This window comes from Podarcis melisellensis, assembly GCF_964234715.1.
Source record: "Podarcis melisellensis genome assembly, chromosome: 8".
Taxonomy (NCBI): Eukaryota; Metazoa; Chordata; class Lepidosauria; order Squamata; family Lacertidae; genus Podarcis; species Podarcis melisellensis.
This window is the reverse complement of record NC_138540.1, coordinates 49,101,828-49,124,829: the sequence shown is the minus strand read 5'-3', so window position 1 is coordinate 49,124,829 and position 23,002 is coordinate 49,101,828. Positions and strand designations below refer to the sequence as shown.

Genomic DNA, 23,002 nt, shown 5'->3' with positions numbered 1-23,002 from the left:
CTCCTAGTTACACATTTCAAGTAATTAAAGTTCAGTAATAACTTATTCTTTCTGCTCCAGCACCTGCATTTCATTTGTTTATTTTCCCAGAGTCATAAATCTGAGGGACTGTCAAAGTGCCATAATATTAGTGCAATAATCAAAGTTAATTAGTCCCTCTCAATAAACAACAACAAAGTCATTATAAAGATGCATTGAAGGTGCTCTAGCTACCCACTTTACAGATGAGATTGTACTGAAAACAATTAGGAATGGGGAATGGTTAATAAATAAAATGCATTTTTTTCTGAAGTAATTTGAAACAAAGACAATGTGGGACCTTTGTTCTTCAATTCATTCCCAGAAATGCTCACTTCATACTGCAATGATGAGATAGGTGCATTAAACTCAAATCTAACAACAGCTTCACATTAAGCATGAAAGGGATACAGCCATCTCCATTCACACATCAGGGAACCATGGCCAGTTGTGGTTCTCAAGTATATGCTGCCAAACATTTTACCATATATGTACTTATTGCAGAAAACACCAATGTAGTGTCAGACACAATTGCTATGTAAACTGTGAAGCAACTAAATCTTCACAACATTGTAAGGTTATTATAAGGCTGTTTCAAAAGATGGGTTCATGGTTCATTTCATAGGCCCGGAAAAAAGTTATATAAGCAATAAACAAAATCTCTTAATCCAACATGATATTCTTTGAAATTTCAGGTTGAGTATTTTCATATACACACTCATTTATTCCGCTAATTACCTAGAGATAATTGTAGCATTAACCTTTGGTGGGTGTAAAACAGTATTGCATTTAACAACTTAGCTGATCTCCATAGGCAACTAGGAATTCCAGGCAGGCTAGCAAGGTAATTCTGTCCCTGATCAGCTGATTTTCATGCTAGCTGTGTAGGAAGGAAAGCCTTTTTCTCCATGACCAGCTGAAAAGTAGGCTGGTAACCTTTGTGGCCTTATTAGGTTATCGTTCAATGTAAATTCAGGTCCTCAAGTGAACCAAATGAAGACATGAAAATGAACAGTTTATAATAACTTTTCCACAAGAACCAGATCCATTTAGGCAGCTCCATTTTAAGTCATAAATTTTAAAAAATTACTTAGCAATGTATTTAAACCCACATTATTAACAGCACAGTAGCCAACAATGGCAAAATTAGCACTAGTTCTAAACGGAAAGCTAATCAGCAGTCTTTGAAATACTTATTTGTCTATTTGTGTGGACAGGCGGGGTCCCCCCAACCCCAGGTGACCTCTGATCGGAATAATGACTCAAGACAACGTGCTATGGGATTAAAATTGGCCACAACTTTATTAAGTTTCAGATGTAGGGAGACCTTGGCTCAGGCATTGAGCATTTATCCTTCCCAGTCCCCAGCCAGGGATCTGGGCAACTTCAGGGTTATCCAGAATGTGTGGGGATTGGGCTGGCTCTGCAGAACATATATTCAAGCAGAGAGCCTTCCCCCCCGTTTTGCCACCGTTGGAGGGGAGAGCAATGACAACCTCTCAGTGTATGGCCAGTGCCTCCCCTCAATACCCCTTTAACGGGGAACCCTGGTATCACCGAAACAAAGGGGGGGCGCGTGGGTCACTGCTTCACGCCCCACGCCCATTTAGGTAGATAGACTAAAGGATTCCGCCCAAGGCCTAAAACCGCCAAAGTTGTGACATTTTGCTACGGGAAAGGCAAAGCCTTCCAATGCAGGAAAATTCTGTTCCAGCCCTTCAACAGCGACCCTGACGTAGCAGTGCCTGCATACCTGAGGAGAAAAGGTTAACCTGCAAAAGAAGACTTAACTGAGGGAGGGCAGGGTGGGAGAAGCTCTGGAGCCGACTGCCGCTTCGCAGGTAAGATTCACCTTCTGTTGTGTGGGCAGGACGGTCCCTCCCCTTACCTGGCTATTCCCCTGGCAGCGCCTCCCCAGGCAGGATTGGGCGACTGGCTGAGGTAGGTGGAGACCCCCAGGTATCCAGCCTGGGGAGGATGAAGCCAGCCCAAACTACCAGGAGTCGCACTGGGATCTGGGGGGCTGCGTGCAACCACGCAAAAGGCGCCCCCATTTGATGTGTGGAGCGGTCATTATTTAGTTCCAAATATGGTGTGTATCTTTACTGACAGCTACAATATTTTCATTATTTACATGTCTCTGTAAAAATTGCAGAAGTTTCACACAAAAACACAACAGGTAATGATTGTGTATTCTTCCTCCTCTTCCACCTTCCTCCCCCCCCCCCCACGTCAAAATTTAAAATGCATGCTTCTTAGAACAGGGACCTCGTTACACTGCAAAGTACCATACACACCAATAAATAATGGCATACATCATCTTCCCTGCTCTCAGTATTATTTATTTTATTAGATAGTTATACAACACAAAACAGTTTCAGGGTGACTTACTGTCCATTTTAAAAACATACAAAATAGTTAACAACCACCATAATTTTAAACCTTCCAATCAATACATAAAACACCAGCTTTCCATTGGGCAGAGGAACACTAATCAGCAACCCAGAGAAGCACTAGCATAAAGCCTTGACTCAGCTGGCTCAAATTCCATCAAATGCCCAGGTGGAAAGCACAAGTCTTAACCTGGTGTCAAAAGATGCCAGTGTCAGCACCAGGTAGCCCTTGGTCCAGAGAGCATTCCACAGGCTCTACAACCAAAAAGCTCTCTCTCATCTAATCAAGCAATGACGAAAAAGACAATAGTTCAGGTAGTTTCAACCCCACCCCTTACCAGCTAGTATTAATCATGGCTACGGTTGTATCTTTCCTTTGATACAACCCTCCCACTCTTTTGAACACTTTCTTTTCAAGAGCTTTTGACCTTTCTACAATACTTATTGGTGCCAAGAAACACCTTCTCTTACCCATTCTTCCATGATGCGTTGGACAGCGTCATTAGCTCTTAACGTATTTCGGCAGGCAAGGATGACATGTGCACCATGTAGCGCAAAGGACTTGGCTGTTTCAAAGCCTACAACAAAACACATATTGAGAACAAAGAATCAGAATTTAAAGCTAAGCAGCAGGTGTTAACTAACAACCAAGAGACTGGAAATATCTGGATTCTATCTGCATACTACAATATATTGATTATTGAGTCAAAATGTTTTTACCATACTTTCTCATTAAAGTTCAAAAACTGAAAACCAATAAAAGAATTAAAATAAAACCAAATTGAAATAGAGGTATATATTCAAATTGCAACATTACATTTGGCCAGCAGCCAAGTTTATTATCTTTTATAAGCTGTTTTTAGGCATAATTTTGTGAATCTGATTTTTAAATGCTGATATTCTCTACTTTGATTCCCCCCTTTGCTTGTGATTTTTAATTGTAGTTTTAATATGTGCCATTATGCTTCAAGTATTGTTTTTAATTATGTATTTTTTCTGCCTAGTGCAAAATAATTTAAAATAAAAACAATTCTTAAAAAAACAAAGTTTTTAGGAAATTTAGAGATTTTAGCAACAATGTAAGTGTAATCAGACTTGGTCCAAGGAGTGAATGTTGGCACAGTTGACGCGGCACAAGAGAAATGGACTAACATTCATAGCGACACACCTAACCTACAGGAGCAGAGCCTCTGTATACATAAAATTAATATAGAAGAAGGCATACTCAAATTACTCAAATGGCCTGAAATGAAGGTGAGAAAAATGTTCACTATCTATTCAAATCACTTCTTTACCATGTCAGTACTAAGCATACGTGGAACTTGAGTCTTTTCTCTACCTGATATCATTTAACAGTCAACCATCCACCCAAATGCATTGCAGAGAGACTTGAGAAGTGGATTCAAGAAACAACTTGCTAGAAAGAATTGTTACGTATCCCAGGGGAGTGACTTGGAGTCATGCTCATATGATTTGTTATTATGATTCCTACTCCACTCTAGGGGCCCTCAGTGTGGCTTACATAATACACACACATTAAAATGCAATTACAATTGTATTTTAAAAAAGAAAACTCAATTAAGAACAGAGAAATTGGATTAACAAAGTGACAACACCCTTGGTCCCTGAATAAAAATGTTATGGTGTGACAATTGGTGCTCACTGGGAATACTCACTAAAATGCTCAGTTCTCATGGTGTTGTATTGGTCATTTGACCCATGGGTGCTCCCTTAAGCCCCTTGTTTATGGGTGGTCCCAAATGGTAAATGGGTTCTTATACAGAAGGGAAATTAAGGCATGGGGGAAAACACTGAAGATGTGAGCTTTTTAATGTTAAAACTAGGCTAACATAAAAGTGACTGATACAATTGTAAAACTAACTTCGAGGTACATTGGCAGTTGGAATTTGACAGTAGAATTTGAAATTAGAGTATTCTGACATTGAAAAGATTTGCATATTTGCCCCTTTTTCAATAGGAAAAATCAAATTCCTATCGTATCATCCACCATGTATTTTGGAAAGTGGATTGTCTGTCTGTCTGTCTTTTCGCCCTCCATAGGTTTGGCCTCCTCTCAAAACACAGTTGCCAAACTTGGTATGAAGGTTTTTGAGGTGGGGGTGGCAGTCTTTGTTGAAGTTTGGATGCCAGGCACCATTTTGAATCTTGATGGCAGACTGAAATGTGACTTTGTCATGACAACCCATTTTTTGATGTTACAGGTCCAAAATATGCTGATGTGGACCACGTCCCTGAATATATTGTTGCCCCGCTGGTGAGATTTGGCATGGCTGAAGAGTGGGATAAAAAAGATTTTAATTAATAAATACATTTTATTTCAAATGGAGGTATCACAGAGCCTTTCTTCCAATGCACCCAAGTTGCATTCTGCTTGTATATTTGTAAATAAACCATATTACCAAGGCAGGTCTCCAGTGTGCACTCATGCGAAACAAATCTAAATGCAGTATGTAGTGAAAATGTGCAAGCTCTCTGAGGCTCTCCACAGATTGATCCAGGAATTTTCTAAGTTTCATGGGGTAGCAACTCACAAAAGATGTCCCAAAGAAATCTGAGAGCTCCAAAGAATGTTCCATACACAGCATCAGGCTGGCCCACTCAAACACAATCTAGCCATGATATACACCTTAATAACTTCAAGTTACTTAATACTAGCAGCTCTATTCCAAGTGTGGCTGAGGAATTCTAATACACCAAAATATAGTGCAGTTTTGATACGTTTAATCTCCCATCTTGAACTGTATCCGAATATAGGCAAAAACCTGCTGCTTGATCTCAGGAACCACCATGGCAGCATTTGGTTATGACATCTTAAGAGGCATCCAAATGCATAGCAAACAACAACTTTGCAAACATAGACTCAAAATCATTAATTAAATAATTCTCCAGGGCTAACAGTAGCTTCAGGTTGGTGGAGGAGGGGATGTTCATCAGGACTGCCTCACAGGAGGAAGGGGGCTAACCCCTTCACTGATTTAAAAATTGTCTAGTTTGGCCCTCCGATATAGCAGTAGGATTCAAGAAAGGAAGAACACAAAGAGCAGAGCACAATTGTTTTGCTAAATTCCTTCCTGTTATTTCACAATACATTATCAATGCCCATAGCCAACTTTTCCAGCTGTGACAACTGGTAGGAAATATAGCAGCAGGAATTTTTAGGTGGTTTTGGTGCATGTTTCTGATAGATCAAATAGAAAATTTCCTACCAAGTTCTCATGATACTACAGCTTAATGACTTCCAACTGTAAACACTTGAATTAGCACATGAATACTTAATAGGACAATAATATACAATAATAGGACAATAATATACCAAGAAATTGACAGAACAAGGTAACTATTTGTTCCACTTTTATTTTAAACATGCTGCAGCATCCATTTAAACGTTGTTTACCCAGGGAAAAAAGCTATTAAACACAGGCTGCTTCACTTCTAGAAACACCCTGGGGCAAGAGAAATTTAGTTTACAACACAGGGTATAACTTAGATTATAGAATCAACAGACACCACATAAAGTTATACCATTCTCCGCAATTACATGCTTACAGTATTTAAGTCTTAGCAATTTTCCTGCTTGCCTTTTTAAAGCCATTCATTGTACCGAGCAACTTTAATTATCTGGGCAATTCATTGCACACAGATGAATCCAGTTTCAACACATGCAACCTTTCTAATTCCATTCTAAGCAAATGTAGCAAGGAAACTTAAAAAATGCCAACATTATTAGCCAGTCATGCAGTTTACTGTTTCAGTAAAAATAAGCATTGATATTGAATTGTATTTGTATTGGTTTTAAAATTAGTTTTATACTGTAATACCAACTCCTCACAATTTATTACTAGTCCAACTAAATAGATATATGAACTGAATACTATCTGACAGCAAACAAGTGTTGGAAGAAAGTTTTTTTATCCAGGAGCAGATCTAACCATCACCCAAAAAGTTTTCAGGTACCGGTAAGTCTCTTAAAATAACAGAACTAGGTTAAAATGAAAAGAAGGTATTTTAGGCCTTTGTGTGTAAATCAGGATAGCAGCAGGAGATACAAATCTCAGTTGTTTTATTTATATTAAATTTCTATACTGCCCTTCATCCAAGGATCAGAGGGTGGCTTACAATATAAAAACACAAAAATGCATACCATAGTAAGAAAAAAAAACCCTCAATAATCTCCACACAGTCTAAAAGGCTATAGAGTCTTTAATTAGCCAAAGGCCTGGGGAAAATGTTTTTGCCTGGTGCCTAAAGGTATGTAATGAAGGCAATGTAATGAGCCTTCCTGGGGAGCGCATTCCACAAGCAGGGAGCCACCACAGAAAAGGCCCGTTTTCATGTTGTCACCCTCTGGACTTCTCACAGAGGTGACACACAAAGAAGGGTCTCAGATGGCCATTGTAGCTGTTCATTTCTCTGTAAAATTCCCAGATATTATATGCTATGTAGGAGAGGGTAACTGTGTAACAGGAAAACAAATATGTAAAGCTGACTTATACTGAGTTAGTCTACTGATCCATCCAGCTCAGAACACTATTATTTACTGTCTTTCCCATAGCTACCTGGAGATGCCAGGAATTATACCTAGGATCCTTTGAGTGCAAAGCATGTGATCTGCTACTGAATGTGGCCCTTGTCCTGTGCTATTTGAAAGTGTGCATCTCCCAGAAGTTTTGCAAATTTCCGTATGCATATAACTTTACCTATATGGTGCTGGTAGCCGGAAATGAAATATTTTTTCAATAATCCCCTGCACTAGCTGGATTTCTGTTTAACTATTACATAAATAAATACATAAATAAAAGTAGAATATAGAGACACAGGAGAGAACTGTACAAAGTACAACCAGTCTGAATTTAAAATGCCCATGCAAATTTAGGTTGGGGCAATAATGTTCAGTATAACATTCAGTGTGTTATAAATTCTAAAACAACCACCCTAAAAATCTCATGAGACAGGACTGACCCAACTAGTCTCCGGTTGAAAAAACTCTTATCTGACCCTCTAGTGACAATCCTATTTTAACAGCAGTAAGAATACAAGCATGATGGAATACAAGCCTTACAAAACTTTTTAAAGCCTCAAATCCAATACTCAGGCTTTTTTTTGGTTGTTCCCCCATCCCTACTGAACCCTTAACATTTTATAACATTTCATGTGAAAGTTTAAACATTAAAAGCTCTGTGCTGAACAAAATGTTTTCTTAATTTATTAAAACTTCCTGTTTCTGCTTCTTTTTCTACAACACCAAGGCAACGTAAAACAGAAAAATACTTTGTAATAATCAAACCTATCCACTGACCAGGATACAGTACTTTGGTTCTCGAACTTAACCCGTTCCAGGAGTCCTTTCGACTCCTGAAACCGTTCAAAAACCAAGGCACGGCTTCCGAATGGCTGCAGGAGCTCCCTGCACTCCATCGGAAACCGCATCGGACATTCGGCTTCTGATTTTTTTTCGTAAACTATAACACACACTTCTGGTTTTGCGGCATTCAGGAGCCAATGTGTTCATCAACTAAGTTGTTTTGGCCCAGGGAATACACCTGAGGCCCTTCCAGCTTGAGTTTTCTTACTTGGGAACAATATCTGAACTAGCTCAGTAACTGGTAACAGAAAATCTGCTTAGGGGCTCCAATTCTTCCTTCCTAGTGCTTTTGTACCTTATCTACAGAGGCCTAGTTTCTTTTGCTTCCTATCAGTTCCCATCAGGAGTAATATCAAGGATGGTTTATTTTTCTGACATGATTTGTCATGTCAAGGTGTTCATCTTAGGTATAGATCTGAAATCATACATAGTGGGCTGTACCAATGTTAGTCCTACTCAAAGTGGATCTATTGATAGACACAGAATCATAGAATTATAGAGTTGGAAGGGATCCAGAGGGTAATCTAGTCCAAACTCCATAACTAACTTAGATGTTAACTTCAGTTGGTCTCCTCTGAACAGAACTTAGCTGGATACAATCCTGTGCATGTGTGTATATAAAACCATGAAGCAGAAATTAGTTGTAAAGTATCCAGATGTATCCTTTCAAATGCTGCTATTTGATGCAGCAGGTTTCTTTTAGTAGAAAAGGGTGAAAGATGATTTTTGAAGATTTCCCTTCCTCTGCATCCCATTTTCCTACAACCTAAGCTGCTCTTAAGGTTTCCTAATTCTCTACAGCAAACTTTTGGGATGGGGCACACACAAGGTAAATCAGGAAAAATGGTACTGGATCAGGATTCCATCTATGAAAGACATAGTTGGACTCTATCCCAATGGTTGTATCCAAAGTTAATAATATGCAGGACATGTCTAACAGATCCATTAATTTCAATCAGTCTACAGTGGTACCTCTGGTTACATAATTAATTCGTTCCGGAGTTCCCTTCTTAACCTGAAACTGTTCTTAACCTGAAGCACCACTTTAGCTAAAGGGGCCTCCCGCTGCTGCCACGCCACCGCTGCACGATTTCTGTTCTCATCCTGAAGCAAAGTTATAATAACCAAGGTATTATTTCTGGGTTGGCAGAGTCTGTAACCTGAAGCGTATGTAACCCAAGGTACCACTGTACTCTGAATCAAACTTACCTATTTATAAAATATTAAAAATCTGACAGGTGTGTTCATATAGAAGTAATTGGTGTTCCCTGTTGAATATGTACCACAGTAAACAGAGGTCTGTTGCTCTATAGCACATGACATACAAAATTTAAGCGAAGGTTTCAGAAGGTTTGGATGAGCATGAATAGCAAAGTGCCATTTTCAATAACAGTATTAAGGAAATGTTGCAATTATTAATTACCTATTTAAGTCTTCATTTTGCTAATCATGTACTTTCAGTGTACTTTAACATTTGATGAAAAATTTAAGACGCACTTTGCCGGGATATGCATCTAAAGGAATATAAGATGTGCATCTTATATGGTTTAAGGGAATAAAGACAGAGAATTCAAACAAAATATATTGCCTAATTCAGTGTTTCCCAAACTTTTTTGGGCAACGGCACACCTGTTTACTGAAAAAAAATCTCACGGCACACCACCATTAAAGCCCCGCCCCGTGACGTCAGCGCGCAGCGTCACGCCGGGAGGGACGCACGAAAGTGAAAGTTTCCCCCCCCCCCTTGCCGGGGAACCTCCAAGCTTTGGGGGTGGGAGGAGGCAGCAGAGCGAGGGACTGAGGGACGGCGGCAACTGAGGCGGCGGCGGCTGTTGTGGTGGTGGCGGCGATAGCGGGCGGAGGAGGGGGCGGCGGCGGGGCTTGAGGAGCCGTCGCCGGGAGTTGCTGCTGCTGTTGTTGCTGCTGCTGCCCGGACATGCCGGCCTCCTCCTCCTCCGCTGTCTCGCGCTCCTCCCTTTTGCACGCGCTGCCCCGCCGCTCGGCACCACCACCGCGGAGCCGCCCCTGGCTCGACGCGGATCCTCGCCGCCGCCGCCTCTCACCGCCCGACTCGCCCGCCTCCCTCCCACGGCACACCAGCCAATGTCTGACGGCACAGTAGTGTGCCGCGGAACACCGGTTGGGAAACACTGGCCTAATTTATCAATTCTAACTTCCATCCCACTCATTAAAATAAGAGCCATATGATATATGTTAACATTTGTTATCTAGCTTCAAAAAGGCAAAGGAATATGTTGATGTACACAAATAGGGGAGTACTGTAGAACCAAATGTTTAATCCAATTGTAACAGCCTATTCAAACAAACAGACAAAAATAAATAAACAGATGAAGCAGATCAAATACCCACTAACGTCCAAATCACATTAAGACAAGATGTGTGAGAGGATTTTTTTCTTTCTGTGGCTAAGCTTATTCTCTGGCATTGCCTTCCTAGCGAGTGTCCTCACTCAGATACTTTGTTATGACCTTTCACTATTTCTTTAAGAAGACATTTGAACTGCCAAGTTGTTAGTTTTAACTTCCCAGCGTAGTTATTTTGAACTACTTTATTTGCTACCATTCTGCATATTAGTTTGCATTTCAAACATTTTTATTATTGTGTACACAAACGTGAGTATTTTAGTGAAAAGGTGAAATAGGTATACACTGTATTTAGTAGTTAAATTACACTGAAGCCAGCATAATATAGATTTAATCTATACGTCTCAAAACTAGTTTTACCTCCAATCCTAAGCATAGTGCCAAGTCAGCCATCCTTTCACAATATGCTCTGCTAAAGGTGAACAGTCACAGCACCTTCCATATTGAAGTGAGGTAAAGCTTTCACAGTATCAGTACACTATGATGTAGGAAAGGAGACACACTCAATCCAGTTGCCTTCATGCTCCTCTCTCTATCAAGCAGGCAGCTGACCTGCATGTGAGTGGCTATCGCATCAATTCAGTAAAACAGCCCTTTATTGTCACTTTTTACAGGCTTCTACTTTACAGTCCCAAACACTTTTTTGAAGTGCATGCTTAAGAAGAAACGCAGCTTGGCAACCCACAAATGAAACTAGTCTCATTAGCAGAAATCTGTATTTAGGGAACTATACTTGGTATATTCATAATGTAACTGTTTGCTTTACAGCCACTCTTTTGAGGCAAAATCTGTTCTTTTCCTCTGTGGTACAGTATCAATATAATGGAAAAAATGACCTGCCTCCAGAAGATGGCACAAAAAAATTGAGTCATCAGTTTAAACATTCAGTTTATTTAGTTGCATATATTGGTAAAGGTAAGTTGTGGTTTCTACTATGCCAGCATTTCCCTGCTGAGCTTAAAGGACAATCACCTACTGCTTTGTCTTTGCTTTGGTTAAACATGATGACCTGCATCCCACAAAAATAATTTCATGTATCCAAGAGAACTGTGAACATCTATTTCTTGAATATCATGCCATACTGTAACCCTCTTTTTCAAGTGAGTGGTTTTTCAACTTTATTTTGTGACATGGTATGAGGTTCTGCTATTCAGAGAGAGAGAGAAAAAAAAATAGAAAGAAATAAAGAGCACATTAAAAATTACACTGGACATGCTTGAGCCTTCAGCTGAACCTGAAGCACTCATTTGAATCCCTGTCAATATTAGTGAACAAAAACAACACAGACTTCTAATGAAAGCTCAGTTTTATGGATATATCTGTAAGTCAACTTCTTTCAATCTGGTACATCACAAATAGCAGCATCAGCCTTTAAGAATTTCATATACTTCAGTACAGATGTCTCACTGCCTTCTCTTCAACTGGAAATCTCGATCTTCAGCTACATGCCATCAGATTAGCCTGCATTAAACCAAATTCCTGGAATTTTACTTCATTTCAGTTAGCAAGACCCCCTTCTTCTCTTTTTCAATACCTACCCAGCAGATTTGTTTCTTGCGACAATCTACAACCCACAGCTTTGTATTTCACAATTGCTCTACCTATTAATTCTTTTTCCATTTTTTTTCAGAAGACAAAGCAAGTTTATCTTCCAGGGAAAGAATGCCTTTGTGAGAATGAAGTTTAAGAGAAGGTAGGTTTTCATGCCCACAGCAAAATAGAGCAGGAGGGGGTACTTGCTACTCAACAGCTTCTTCTTCAGATGTGAAAATTACTGTGCAGCTCCTCTGTGAGCAAGCTACTGCAGAACAGAGTACTAATTAAGCATTAAGGAAAAACAAAATTAGTTGCATGTTTTAAATCTCCTTTTGGCAAGTACAACAGTGCAATATTAATACAAGCAGTTTCATAAAATTAAAAAGGCATATTTCATCTCAGATGAAATTAGAAGACTGTTTTGTCAGCTAAAGTGTGGTGGATCTTTTCAAGCATTAAACCAACACATTTTCTTTGAGTTGGGAAAACAAGTGTAACTTCTAGACACAAATGGAACCAACGACAGTTTCCTTAGATCATTCTCTATTTATTCTTCTATTTATACACAGAGGGATCAAATGGACATTAGGAATTGATTAACAAAAGACAATAGCCCCCCCCCCAAACAAACATACAAGTATCACCCAAACAAGCTCACAGATTTTTTTGGGGAGCAAGAAGATAAATGCAAAGGCTCATCTGCTCTATAGTCTTCAATCTTTTTGTCTGCTTCTTCCAAGAAACTCTGCGAGTGCAGTTCTACACATAACACAGGATGCCCCTAAAGGGTCACAGTCCCAACACAGTATATTATTCCCTCCTTCAAATTCCATGCAAAACCAGGGTCATGACAAATGCTAGGAATATATGGAATTTTTCAGAAATACAAGGACAACAATGTCATGATGCCACCACCTAAATGGCAGCTCTTAGATCGGTACTAGTAGTTTAGAAGGATGCCTTAGGTTCTTACTTCTCCCAGTAAAGCGTGGAGAAAGTCTTGCAATTATTCTGATTTGGGGGCGGGGCAGGGGGAGGATAACAGTTTGCTTTGCTACTATAGACTGCTAGAATAGAGTCAGTAGAGCATGAGATTGCTAATCTCAGTGTTGTCGGTTTGAGCCCCATGTTAGGGAAAAGATTCCTGTATTGCAGGGGGTTGGACTAGATGACCCTTGACCCCAAATCTACAATTTTATGAGTCTATGTAGACCAAAATAAATATTATCAAACTCTAAGCAGATTATATGCAGCATCCCAGCCAACTACTGCAACCATTAATCCACATTATGTTTGCCCAAGGCAGACTTTAATAGGTTTCTAAAGCCCCTAAAAAGCAACATTACCTGATACAGACTAGAAGGGCTTCAAGTCTGAAAGATGTGTTGAAAACAAAACACTTTCTATTTCCCATTCTGCCTCCCTACATCTACCCAAGTAAGTCTTCCATTTAGAAAGTCAAACTAGATGGAACTGCAGGAACATCACAACATACATTATCTTAGAAAAGGCATTCCTTCTTTCTGAGATAGCACCTGTCACCTGTAATTTTCATTAAGGACTTACATTAAACTTAAAAAAACCAAACAAATTATGATGCCCAGTCCATGAACAGCACACTTTGCAAATTGATCAGAAGGTTTATAAGCAGTTAGCCTAACCTACTATTAGCCAGCTAGATGCCGCAGCCCTAACCATTAGATATTCTTGAAGTGTCAAAAGTCAACAATGCTCCCAAAAGGCTTACGGGAAAATTGGAAGGGGGATATAAAAGCAGCAATGACAGCTTGTTCACAAGAACTGAGCTTTAATCCAGCTACGAACCAAAACTGCCACAAGGGCTTACAGGGGAAGCTGTGACAGGGCAAAAGGGGGGGAGCTGTTACATTTCTTAAATAAGCCTTCATGTGACTCCAACTTACAGAGTTAGGTAGTGCACAGAGTTGTTCTGTAATGAAAGATAAATAATGTTAACAAGTGATATACCAAAGAGATTTCATTACAAGTGTAATTATTGAACCTTTTGGCCTCAATGTAATCTTACGTATTACAAGTTTGTCTTGCATTGTGAATTTCAGCCAAAGTTGATAGAGTTCAATAACTTGACTAACCATCCATGTATACTGCTCATTACCCAAGTAATAGATTTATCAAAGCAGGCATGAGGCAATACAAGGAACAGATACCATTTCTAGAAATACCTCAGTGGAAATTACTAGATTTCAACAAAAGCATTATTATTAAGAATTTAACTCCATAATCTAGAACGTAGAGAAAATGGTAGCTAATGTAAAAGTAAGCACAATAAAAGATGGCAACGCTAATATACATACTAGGAAGTCATTTGAACTTAAACCCAATTAAAAAAAAAAACTTTAAAAAACCCTGCAGGTATACTTGATTGTGAGATTCTGCAACAGTGCAGAATACTTGCAGCACACTTTTGGGGAGTAAGGTAACAGACCTTGAGCATTTTTGACACTAAATGCAAGTAAGTTCCATGCAACTTTCCTCCACTGTACAGTTTTCTGCTAGGCAGGCACTGAAGAAATTCCATTAATGATGGACAGTGATAAGGACTGCTTCACTCCCCACCCACAAAAATAACATATTAAAAATGCATCTCTACCATTACAAGGACTAGGTTTTCACTTTGCTTATTTTTAAAAATAAAGGCCAAGGTTCCCAAGAGCTGTAGATTTCACAGAAAACTCCCAAAAGCCACATATCTTGGAAAAAACAAAAACAAGCAATGTCTGGCATCTGTGCTTGGGAGATTTAAGAGAACTTTCACAGCAAATTTAGATAATCAGGATTCTAATGAAACTCTACTTTCTAATTAATGTGCAGGTGTGGGATTTTGAGCAAACAGCAAGATGATTATTTTCAATTGAAAATATACTAAAGAAAGTATCCTACTATATGATCTGCAGGAAGTAGGGTATTACTAAACTCTTCATCACCATCTAAAAAAACACTTCCATAGTCCAAGGACGTTTAGGCTATCCTCTGCTAACATTTTAAAGATTTTTTTCCCACCTTAATCAAGTTCCTGTTCATATTAGCTCTCCCCTAGTTTTAAGATCTGACAACAGAAACTATTCAAAAGTTCTGCATAGTGGAAAAACAATATTCATAATTCAATCTAACTATTTTGATAGCTTTGCCCCAACACTATGGTTTTACAGTTTTCCCTTAATCCAAATATATTTGATCACATCTGCCACTATGGTTCCAATGACTGCATTCCAATTCATTTTCTCTTTGCATTTGTCTACTTTTGACAAGCCTAAAAGAAATTTAACACAAATGTTACACAAAGATAGTTTTGCATACCTCACATGCCATTAGTTTGCTTTTCCATTTCAAGCATCAGACAAAAAAAAGTCTTCAGCCCACAAGGGCAAACAAAACAAGGACACCAAGGTAAGCACGTTTGCAAAACTATTTAAAAACTGCATCTCTTATCATCACTTAGTCAGGTTTTGGAAAGCAGCTATAACAAAAGGGATGGCACTATAGAGCACAAAAGTGTTATTGGCAGCTACCTTTTGAGGGACCAATTGTGATATCAAATATCAATTTCATCATGTCTCAGGCAGAGACAAATGCAAAACAATGCAAGATCAAATAACTATGCAGGACTCAAAGACAAGGGAGCAACACAAAGTAGTTACTAACATGTACAGTCATACCTCGGGTTGAAGATGCTTCAGATTGAGCGCTTTCGGGTTGCGCTCCGCGGCGACCCGGAAGTAATGGAATGCATTACTTCCAGGTTTCGCCGCTCGTGCATGACGGTAAAAATGACGTCACGCGCATGCGCGGAAGCGACGAATTGTGACCCACAGATACGGTTGCATTCACTTCAGGATGCGAACGGGGCTCCGGAACAGATCCTGTTCGTATCCAGAGGTACCACTGCATAAATATCATAGAAGACAGGTGCAGAGACACTGTGTGGTGGGCAAAGAGTAATTCAAGGGCTTGTCTGTGATAAGTACAAATTGACTTGTTCTTCTTGAAAGATCAGACCCCCAACCACAAAGTGCTTTTGGAACTTTTTTCAGTTTTTGAGAACTGCTTGACACAAGCAATATAGGGCTAATATTTGAGAATGGGGAATAAAAAGCTCCCCCTTGAGTGTACAGATCTAATTGTGCTGTTTTTTGCATCCTGGCCATGGTGTATATATTTCCTCTCAGAGTGGTGCAACTGAAACTGACAAGATGTGACTTGCTGAATTGTTTAGTTTCCATCTCTCTTTAATCTCCCATGTACACATAAACTCAGGGGCCAGGCATCAACACACACTCAAACAGTTTTCCAATTACTTTGACATTCAAAGGCAAAAGGTTTGTTGAAGGAGACTCGTGGCATGCATGCGTATGGCAATCATGACCAAATCTACTATTGTACAGTAGCAGATACAATATTGCTTTTCCTCAAAAGAGTTTAAGCATGTTACAGTTTGTAATAGAAGTATTTAGGGAGCTTTGCCTATGTCCCTAGAGAAAAAGTGTTCCTTTAAAGAATTTCAGCAGCATCACAAGTGTTCTTGCATCATGTTGCAGAGTTCTTGCACTGCCTACAAGAGATTAGATCCAAGTGAGTACTGCATACACAAAGCTAGACTACACAGGATTTCAAGGACATAAAGAAATCTTTATATAAGCCTTAAAAGACAAAGGCTAGTGCTTTGATATCCACATTTATCTTTATCTTAAGTTAAAAATTCTGGGATACTACAAACTACTGTGTTTAGTTTTGTCAGATACATTTGCCAATGAAGATGAAGTCAACTACTTGCAGAAATTAGTTCACCTACTCTTCCACATTTGAACTTTAGCACCAGCAACTGATATATAAAAAGCCCAAGACAAAACTAATATTTGTTTTGGTAAACTTTGAAGCACTTTGATATGTTGCTCTTTTTTCTCTTTCTTTTTGCTTCATTTTTTCAGAAGAGCAATAGAGCCCTCTAGTGGGGAAAAAAATCAAGACTGTTAACTGCTAACTCACAAGTAAGGTAGGAGCACAGGATATGGCTGCCAAATGTGTATTATTTTAAAACATTTTTATGCTATGTTTCTGCTTTACACCACACTGGAAATGCTAAGACACATAAAAAATCCAATAATGTTAAAGCTATGACCAAAATATATTATTCTCCATAGACTGAACAAAATACAAAAACAAAACCTTGCCACTTGATAGAAACAGACTTCCCTGAACTATGCTTTACGAGACATAGAAATACCCTGCACTATATTTTTAATAAAACTTGGAAGCAGTAAATTTTCAAAACCCATCACTAACGTTCACTTCCTTTACTGGAAATACAGGTGAAGGGATACTAGTTGCTAATTACAACAAGTGTTTATAAACTGTCAGCTAATATTTTTTTGTGCTCCACAGAAATGCAGAAAACCAAAGTGACAAGACATTCAATAGCAAGCAAGTAGAACCCAACAATGAATATTTTTAAAGTTTCATTTTGAAAAGGTGGTGTACTCAAAGGAACAGCCTCTTATGTTTGTCATCATATTATACATTTCCTCACTCTATGAAGTTTAAAGGAACTAGAAAGCAGTTAACTGCCAAATATATTCTCCCCCACCTCCTTAGGTAGCTTTGAATTTGCAAACTGAAAGTATGCTTTCTTTTGATGGAGCTCCTGTTTTGGGCTCAATATTAAAACAATTAAGGGACGCAGGTGACGCTGTGGGTAAAATTTCAGCGCCTAGGGCTTGCCAATCGCATGGTCGGTGGTTCGAATCCCCGCGGCGGGGTGAGCTCCCGTCATTCGGTCCCAGCTCCTGCCCACCTAGCAGTTCGAAAGCACCCTTAAGTGCAAGTAGATAAATAGGTACCGCTTTATAGCGGGAAGGTAAACGGCATTTCCGTGTGCTGTGCTGGTGCCGGCTCGCCAGAGCAGCTTCATCACGCTGGCCACGTGACCCGGAAGTGTCTCCGGACAGCGCTGGCCCCCGGCCTCTTAAGTGAGATGGGCGCACAACCCTAGAGTCGGACACGACTGGCCCGTACGGGCAGGGGTACCTTTATTAAAAGAATTAAGGTAAAGGTAAAGGGACCCCTGACCATTAGGTCCAGTCGCGGAAGACTCTGGGGTTGCAGCGCTCATCTTGCTTTACTGGCTGAGGGAGTGGGTGTACAGCTTCTGGGTCATGTGGCCAGCATGACTAAGCCGCTTCTGGCGAACCAGGGCAGCACACAGAAACGCTGTTTACCTTCCCGCCGGAGCGGTACCTATTTATCTACTTGCATTTTGACGTGCTTTCGCACTGCTAGCTGGGAAGGAGCAAGGACCAAGCAATGGGAAGTACCTGGTAGCAAAGCTATCCAGAACAATAACTGCCAAGAATTTAACTATGACCAAAACCTCTAAATAATTATATCTAGAACGTTCCTTGTGAAGTAGCCAAACCAGACAATTGTGTAATAATGCATCATCACTTGGCGTACAGTTTTCCTGACTCATCTCATACCTTCCTTTCATGACAGACTGTACTTTTAGATTTGATGCTAAGGGACAAATCAGAACTGGGACAAGTTTCTGTGCAGATGAACCTTTACATGGAAATAAGTAGTTATTGGGACTTGCATCCAATTAAATAAATTTAAGTTTGGAATGTTGGTCCTTTTATACAGAAATATACCACATATAGCATTGATCAACCTTGTATTTTGAAAATCAGTTATGAAGACCACTGAGGTAGTATCCACATGCATGTAACACATGCAAATTCACCGATACAGCTTGCCACAAAACTGAATGCAATATTGACCTACCTATTCCTGAATTAGCTCCAGTGACTATGACCACTTTTCCACTCATATCACGACCCTGAAGGATTTCCATTGCAGTGGTGTTTCCATCATACTTCTGCTTGGCATTGGGTTTCATTGGGTTATCTTCTACGGTAAATGCTAGTCTTGGGTCAAGGTATGTTGTCCTTTTATTTATGTGGCTTAAGAAAAACAAAAACAATGGTCATGCTAATATATCTTCAGTAACAATGCAAATACTTTATATTCAAACACTGCTATGTCCCTGTTCAGTTTTAAGTTACAGACATGCTGCTTGTATTGCTGAGCCCTACCTTGTTAGTCTCCACAACCCCCATTCTTTCACAATCCTGGAGAAGTGCAAAAATTAAGTTTTATCAGGGGGTTCCTCTCCAATACAAAAATGTGGAATAGTAAGAAAAGAGGACAAATGAGAAACTCTATCTCTCATCTGGATAAAGGCATAACTGCAAGATTCTATGACCTTTGGTTAAACTTGGAACATAACCAGGATACATATATGAGAAAATGGGTGTGAGATTCAAAGAATAACAAGGAAACAATGGATTTGGGACAACTTCTTATCTAATATAATTTCAGCAGACCTAAAGGAGAACTATTTTAAAACTATTGATCAATGGTTTGATCAACACCTTATAAATTGAATTTAATATATAAGTTAGGATTGGATAGATGTTGAAAATGTGGATGATAGAAAGAGGATTAAATACGTGCCCTTTGGAATTGTTCTTAGATAAAATTGTTGAAATCTGTTCAGGCTAATATCTGATTTGTTAGGCTATCATATACCCTTGGAGCCTTAAATATTTCTGCTTCGTTATTTAAAAGATGTTATTCCAAAAATGATTTTAAAATAGTGTTCAATTTTATAACTATCGCTAAGACTAAAAAAGCTAAAAATTCGAGGTAAAGTATATATCCTACAATATCTGAATGGACTGAGAAAAAATGGTCCATAGTAACTATGATTAAACTAACTAACTTATAAAAGAATACATATAAACTAGTCTAACAGGTTTATTTTACAAGTGGTTTTTTTTTGTAATGTTCTGGAACAAGTGTAAGGATAATGTCCAAACTTATGCTGCTTTCAACCTACTGTAATTGTATTTCTTTATGCTCTATCTTTGGTTTATTTTGTGTATTAATAAAATAAAATAAAATAAAATGTATTATTTTTAAAAAATTCATCACTTTGAATTTACTCTTTGAATAACCTGCCCACCAAGGTGTGATTCACAACAACATTAGCCTCATTTCATTGGCAGGTGAAGCCAAACTGTTTTGCCCAGATTTTTGGGGAGGTATAACTTGGAAAACATGAGCACCTGTTTGTCATTGCTACTTTGCTTTTATGGATCTGCAATTTGATGGCAGATTTTCATTCTTGCATTCAGCTTAGTACTACATTGTTTCAACTCTAATTTTGATGTTTACATGTTCTTGCCCTGGAACCTTCAGGGGAAGGGTGGATTACAAATATAATAAGGTTTTGTGAACTATTTGTATAATTTTATAGTTGTGTAATTTGTAAATAGTTGTATATTTGTATAATTTTATCACACAATTTGGAGGTTGTGGTAAGAGTCTTTTAGGAATGAAATTAGACCCTAGAGGACAGACCAAAAAATCCTACCAATAATCTTACAGGCTCTAACCAACAACAGGGATATCAAAAGAGGGATTCAAATGAGATACATTTTGCATAGTCCATTACTGTTTACATTAAATTGTCACTGTTTGTAAGGCATTCTTCTGGCCAGAAATCTATAATAGACATAACTTCCTGAACACTCGGATTGAAAAAACAGATTGATTGCTAAAAAAACACCCAGCAGTTTACAAGACCTGTGGCTATCTTAAACCTACAAATATAGAACTCTTGAGTTTTCCATTATTTTGTTCCTGTAGCACAAAAGGCTGAAAGTCAATGGAGAACAGTTTCCAGTTTCATCTCTATGGATTAGCTTTCCTTAAGTAAAAATAAAGTGGTCCGCAACAAGTAAAAAACATTAATAGTCTGTAACTGAAGGCCAATTGTGATATTACTGGCTTAAAGTCTCAGTTCTGTGTGTTGGGAAGGTGACAGAAAAATGGCTATGAAAAAGAGTCGAATGCAATGACTACATGAAGCTGATTTAAACAGTCAGACTATCAAGTCTACTATTGTTCACCAGGACAGTGGTTCACCGAGTCTCAGGGAGAGGTATTTCCCACCAGGACCTTCAACCAGGCACCATGTAATTGTAAGTGCAAGGGATGAAACCTATAAACATAAAAGAGCCTGCTGAATCAGTTCAATGACCCATCTAGTCCAGCCTCCTGTTCTCACAGTGGCAGAGCAGATGCCTATAGGAATCCCAAAAGCAGGAACTAAGAACAACAGCACTCTCCCCAGCTCCCTGGAATTAGTATTTGGAAACATAATGCCTCTGACAATAGCAAGGTAGAACCTAGTCACTGTGGCTAGTAACCACTGATAGCCTTATTCTCCATTAATTTGTCTAAAACTCTTTTGAAGTCACCTAAGTTGGTGGCCATTGCTACCTCTTGTGGGAGAAAATTTGACAGTTTAACTATGTATTGTGTGAAATAGTACTTTCTGTTTCTCCTGCTCTTTTGTATTCCAATATTATGGGATCTGATCACTGCAGATGGTGACAGCAGCCACGAAATTAAAAGACGCCTGCTTCTTGGGAGAAGGGCAATGACAGGCCTAGACAGCATCTTGAGAAGTAGAGACATCACCTTGCCAACAAAGGTTCGTATAGTTAAAGCTATGGTTTTCCCAGTAGTGATGTATGGAAGTGAGAGCTGGACCATAAAGAAGGCTGATCGCCGAAGAATTGATGCTTTTGAATTATGGTGCTGGAGGAGACTCTTGAGAGTCCCATGGACTGCAAGAAGATCAAACCTCTCCATTCTGAAGGAAATCAGCCCTGAGTGCTCACTGGAAGGACAGATTGTGAAGCTGAGGCTCCAGTACTTTGGCCACCTCATGAGAAGAGAAGACTCCCTGGAGAAGACCCTGATGTTGGGAAAGATTGAGGGCACAAGGAGAAGGGGACGACAGAGGATGAGATGGTTGGATAGTGTTTTCGAGGTTACCAGCATGAGTTTCACCAAGCTGCGGGAGGCAGTGGAGGACAGGGGTGCCTGGCGTTCTCTGGTCCATGGGGTCACGAAGAGTCGGACACGACTAAACAACAACAATAATTATGGGAACTATTTACTGTTGGTTTCTGCTTCCTTCTCTGTGCAGCGAAGTGCTTGTCACGAGACAGGTTGTTTACATTCCACAGAGTCTGTACTGTTGGAGGTTTTCCCACGGGAACAGGAGACTGGATATGACGTACACTGGTTTCCTGTTTTTCACTGTTCTTTGCAGTTTCAGTTTGTGATTCTCTCCGTGCCTTAGAGGAGAGATGACGCTTTCTCTGCTCTGGCAGAGGGAAGATGTTTTTCTGTAACTTACCAGCTTTGAACTGTAAATAAAGTAGTATAGAGCATGTTGGCTCATACTTCTCATCATTCCGCTGTGCACTGGATACTGCTTATCAACAACATTTGGTTTCGGGCCCAGAAAAATGCAGTGTTTTGAGATTGGTCTTCAGAAGTCGGGCTCCTGGCAGAGGAACAAAGGAGCAAGAGACGAAGTGCCGGCAAAGCATCGGAAAGCGGCAGAGAGACGGAACGCACGGTATCTGCTCTGCGCGTCAAAATGATTGATGAAGGTATGTGCTACTGCTCCGGGCAGCCTGCCAGCTTCTAATTAATGGCTTTATGGCTGGACTTTGAACTTTTATAGCCGGTTTTGCCGCGGCACAGGCAAATGGCTCAAAGGGACGCTATGCTGGGAAAGTGAAAGTAACTTTTAGAAGTGCTGTTGTTTCAAAGCAGCTGCAGAATTCAGTGACGCAGCAGGAATTAGGACATAGAGAAAGCACTTGGGGACTTTCACTTTTGAACTTGCTTTTGGAATGCAGTTTGAAGCAGCTGCAGATAAACAAAGCATATAAACAGAAGAGCGGCACAGGCTCACATGCAGAGGCTGTTTTGATTTTGCCTTTGGATTGAAGCAGCTGTACACAGAAGCAGCATGTATACAGCAGCTTGATTTAAAGCAGCAGTGATGGCTAGCTGCAGAAGGCTGGATGAAGCAAGTGGGGAATTTGATACCACTGATCAGCCAAATGCTCAACTCACAGTAGCCTGTGAAACTGCCATGATTCAGAATGAAGCGGTTCGGCGGGGTGATGGCTGCATGGGAAATGGGGAGGCTTCACAGATGTCATCCCATAGTGCAGTGGAACCACCAGATGGCGCCAAAGCTTTGAAGGCAGTGAAATGCTACTCGTGTGGACGTCTAGGCCATATGAAGAGGGAATGCAAATATCCCAGGGCCAAGACAGAGCAGCGCAGCGGAAGCTCATCGCGTGGAAAAGGCCAGAGCAAAG

General features: G+C 39.8%; 1 protein-coding gene across 1 annotated transcript in view; it reads right to left on the bottom strand.

Moving 5' to 3' along the window:
* Positions 1-23,002, bottom strand: part of WWOX (WW domain containing oxidoreductase) — a 551,988-nt gene that overhangs the window by 520,672 nt on the left and 8,314 nt on the right. Inside the window, exons 4-5 of the mRNA XM_081920382.1 lie at positions 18,528-18,706; positions 2,883-2,989 (exon numbers count right to left, since the gene is read on the bottom strand). Coding sequence (XP_081776508.1) covers positions 2,883-2,989; positions 18,528-18,706 — 286 coding nt within the window. The remainder of the gene's footprint in view (positions 1-2,882; positions 2,990-18,527; positions 18,707-23,002) is intronic.